The following is a 4,467-nucleotide window of genomic DNA, read 5'->3' on the forward strand; positions in this document are numbered from 1 at the left end:
TGCCGGCGTGGTCCTGCCGCGGGGCCCATCCCTCCCAGCGCAGGGAGGGTGGCCAGCACGACCTGCCACACCTCGCCCTCCCGCAACACCCACTGGCAGGTTTTTTCCCTCTTTTCAGCTTTCAGCAGTTCTCACCAGTGCAGCCTTTCAGCGTGATAAAGCTTCCTCTGCCTGAGCGGTAATTCTCGCACCCTACTTGTTTGGTTTGAAAAGCACTCGTGGTTTCCAAACGAGCAGGCGCGTTGTTTTGCTCAGCTCAGCAGCCTGGCAGTTTGAGAGGCAGAGACCACTTCCCACGACGCGTGCACTGTAAAACACTGCTGGAAGTATTACACTGACGTGAGCTCTTAAGTAAAAACCTTGCTTTATTATTAATTATTCTTTAAGGGCACGGCACAAAGGAGAAAGCACACAGTGCTGGTGAACGCTCATAGCCCAGGGCTCGGCCCTGCCGTTGTTTCCTCAGGCACGAGATCAGTCTTCAGTCTGATCCACAGGAGACAGCGTCGCTCACGCGACAGAGCTCATGTTTGGTCCTTCGGACAAAGCCAAACCGAACCTGACCGATGGAAAAGCCCGAGGGAACCACTGTGACAGGGAAGAACCCCCAGGTTGTGCTGTGCCCCGGTCTGGCAGCAGCTGCGGTACAGCTGCACTGAGCCCTCCCTCGGCCACGCTCCGCTCTTGTGCCGAGGCAGAAGCCCTCGAGCCCCGGGCCGGTCCCTGCAAGGGGACGCAGGGCAGAGCAGGCAGCAAGCAACCCCAAAACGCCTTGTGCAGAGCAGCCGCCAACACCACGCTGCTGCAAGTTGCTTAGAAACACAAACGAACTCAAACACACCGGAGGCAGGAACACAGCTTCCTGCTTTGAATATTTACAATGAGAATAAATTTTTTAGGCATTGGCAAATAAGTCAGGCTATGTTCCAGAATAACAACGTGCAAGAAGTGTTCATATTTAAAACATGATAGGTGCCTAACGGGCCATCACTCAGCCAAACGGGGAGAGGCAGCGATACGAGAACTGGCCACGCTGCACTCGTTAAATTTACTGCGCTGCTTCCCAGGGGCCTCTCTCAGCTCTTTGGACACGAGAGCAAACCCAAAAAACCACAAGGCCTCGTCCTGTCATGGGCAGGGGAGGTGGCCTGCAAGGCACGAGGCTTCACGCAGCAAATGCCTGGCCCCAAGACCAGTCCTCGCCGAGGACATGAACCCACCCGTCACCCTTTGTGCCCAGTGACGCTGGTGGAGGAGCCCCAGCGCGGGACGAGGACGGGCTGGGGCGCTTGGGCTGTCCTCGCTGAAATTCACCCCTCCATCTGCGTGCCTGACGCACTGTGCCCTGGGGACGAACACCAGCCTTAAAAGCATTGAGGGGAGGAGAAGAGGGCTAGACACTTTTCCTGGACAGGCTACGAGACCCTGAAATGTCTCTCCCGCCTCAGAAAAATCACTGTTGGCCTCAGTGTGACCCTGAGCTCGTTGCAGTCACGTCCCTGTCACCTGCCCCACCGTCTCCGGGAATGACGTTTTGCTTTTCTCTCCTCCCAACAGCACGGGATGGGCATCCCTTCCATCTCCATCATGCTTCACGAACTAATCAAACTGCTGCACCACGCCAAATGCCGAGACGTTACTATCATCCGCATCGGTACTTCTGGAGGCTTGGGTAAGCTGTCCGTCGTCTGTCTGCGGAGCAGAGAAGGTATCGATACGAACAGTCCTCAGCAGCAGACCAAGCGATTACGAGCTGTAGTGTTTTGCTGGGTCCCCAAATGGACAACGTGAAGTTTTGGGTTGGGTCCAGACCCAGCAAGCTGCTGGCTTAGCAGGGGGCACATTTTCCTAACGGACAGAGGCTCTGAACTCACAGCCAGCGGGTACCACAGCGGGTACAAACAGAAAACCCCCGACAGGAGGTCGCTCTCACGCTTTGAGATGTCCCATGCCTGCAGCCCTCTGCGCTGGTGGGACCCCCGGCCAGGGCAGCGGTGCTGCTCGTGCCTGCATGAGCTGGTGGTGGGGCACGGCCTCCGCAAGCCACAAGCAATTAAACACCACGTTGTCGCTCAGCACGTTCCCACGCTCACCGTGTGCCGATTCTGTACAATTCACTCGTACATCTGCGCTACTGCGTGAATTTCAGCGACGCCCTCACATCTGTTCCGCGCGCTAAAAGGAACAGCCCCACAGTCACACAGAAATCTCCAGAGGTTTCCTGTCACACCCAGGTGCTGCAGCAGGGCACAGGCGTTACGAGCTCTGGCTCAGCCCCAGCCTCCCTTTTCATAGGGATCGAGGCCGGGTCTGTTGTGATCACGGACCGGGTGGTGGACTCCTCCTTCAAGCCGCGGTTTGAGCAGGTGGTGCTGGATGACGTGGTGGTGCGGAGCACTGAGCTGGACCAGGCCCTCGCGGAGGAACTACTCGCCTGCAGCAAGGAGATCCCCGACATCCCCATGCTCGTCGGCCACACCATGTGCACCTACGACTTCTACGAAGGTAAAGCCAGCTCCGGCTGCCCTTCCTCCCCAAGCACAGCGCCAGGTCTTCTCGTGCTTGCGCAGGCACAGCTGCCCACGCTACCAAAGCCTGCGATGGGCTGCAGCAGCAGAGCCACCCCATTGCTCAGGGCTGCCCAGGGGTCAGAGCAGGGAACACACGCCCTCACAACACCGGCACTGTGCCAGGGCCAGACCTCCTCTGCTGACAGGTCTCTTGTGCATCTGACCGTCCAAAGTTGCAAAAGTGCTGCTGTAGCTGGCGCTGGATCTCCAGTGACGATCCACCCAGCAGTGGCTGCTCCTGGGGACAATGCAGGTGCCCGGGGGAGCTCCGCTGCCCTGCTCCAGCTGCTCTGTAGGAGCCCTGCATGGCCACAGACCTTCCGAAAGCGGGAGGCCAGCGCCTGCACCCGGCGCAGAAAACAGCCCCTTGCCCCCAGCGGAGCCTGGCCTATGGGCTACGCTGAGTTGTTCCTACAAGACTGGAACTCTAGAATTACCAGCCACTCGGAAAGTGTCAGGAGGCGCGTGACATTCACATCAACAAACCTTGGCTACTCTGAAACTGTTTCCTTTGCAAAATTAAACGCTGATTGCAGAGTAGATGAAATGTAATAAATGAAGAATTAATAATCTGAGGACTATTTATAAAACTCTGGATCTGCTTGCAAACGTGGCCATCTGCGTATTGCTCCAGGCCATGTTTTATTTAAATAAAAATCCACTTGAGGGGATTAGTAGTAGGAACAGCCATCAAAGGGAGGACTCTGCTGCAGGTAGACGCTTCGCTTGCATTGAGGGCTTTAGGTACAGCTCTGGAGGACCAGCTGCGCTGGGCACGGGTCCGCTCTGCGGACCCCGGTGTGGCCGTGGGACAGCCAAAGCCCCCAGAGGAGTCAAGAGGAGAGGGTGGGGACGGGCGCTTGCGCCTGGACGCACCAAGCGTGGCATCAAGTCCTGCCCGCAACCATGCCCCGGGGCTGCAGTGGGAGGGAGCACCAGTGCCCAGGGTCCAGCTCCCCGGCCAGCACCAGCACCCGAGTAGGGCACTCCAGCTGCCTGCCCTCCGTGGCGGATTCTCAAGAAAAACTAAACCTAAAGGAAGGGGGTTTCCTCCCCCCGTCTCCCCGTTCTGCACAGCTTGCCGTGCCTCTTAAGCGTCATTTAGCCTTTTGGGGATTTAACCTAGCAGACTGGTGCAGCTGACAAGTGCCACAGACCTCAGGGGAGCTGCGGTGACCCGTCCTCCGGAGCGCAATGCACCCCTTGCTCTCCACACTTCTCTTGGCAGACGGTAAAACCTGTGCAATGTCCTCCTCGATGCAGACACAGCACTCTGGCCCTGACCCCCAAGGTTCTCGGGAGCTAAGTGACTCCTCAGAGGAGAGCTGCAGACAGCTGCAGGCACTGCTGGACCTTCCGCGCGAAACTGCCCCGTTCTCCGCGGCCGCAAACCTGGGCAGGGCTGGCACTGACGCTGCTCTGCTTCCTTTCAAGGTCAGGGGAGGTTAGACGGAGCACTGTGCTCTTTCTCCAGAGAAAAAAAGCTAGAGTACTTAAGAAGAGCTTATGACGCTGGCGTGAGGAACATTGAAATGGAGTCCACGGCGTTCGCCGCCCTGTGCGGGCTGTGTGGCCTGAGAGGTGAGTCCTCCCGCAGCCGCTCCTGCGTCCTCCCCGCGCTCCCCAGCTCGACCCAACCCGAGGTTTGGTTTGGCGCGAGATCGAGACAACCTGAATGCCAAAACCGCATTCCTAACGATTTAAACCAGGAAAGCACACTGAAACAAATTGTGCAGCTCAGTAGAAGATGCGTTTGTTTGAGAAGGCAGAGAGTGCGTTGGACAAAACAAATCTTACTTCCCCCTCACCCCAGGCCCGGCCCTAGGACAAGTCCTGGCTGTGCTGGTGCCGCTGCCTTCCCCGCTCCTGCTGGAACAGAGCCGGGGCGAGTGGCGGG

The 4,467-nt window shown here is 57.9% G+C and overlaps 1 protein-coding gene across 1 annotated transcript in view; it reads left to right on the forward strand.

The window, feature by feature from the left end:
* Positions 1-1,557: 1,557 nt before the first annotated feature.
* LOC104499500 (uridine phosphorylase 2-like) overlaps positions 1,558-4,467 on the forward strand; it is a gene marked incomplete at both ends in the record, with an annotated part of 3,318 nt that continues 408 nt past the window's right edge. Inside the window, 3 exons of the mRNA XM_010143013.1 lie at positions 1,558-1,672; positions 2,296-2,505; positions 4,005-4,151. Of these exons, the coding sequence (XP_010141315.1) occupies positions 1,558-1,672; positions 2,296-2,505; positions 4,005-4,151 (472 nt within the window). The remainder of the gene's footprint in view (positions 1,673-2,295; positions 2,506-4,004; positions 4,152-4,467) is intronic.

This window comes from Buceros rhinoceros, unplaced genomic scaffold (genome assembly GCF_000710305.1).
Source record: "Buceros rhinoceros silvestris isolate BGI_N320 unplaced genomic scaffold, ASM71030v1 scaffold30390, whole genome shotgun sequence".
Lineage (NCBI taxonomy): Eukaryota > Metazoa > Chordata > Aves > Bucerotiformes > Bucerotidae > Buceros > Buceros rhinoceros.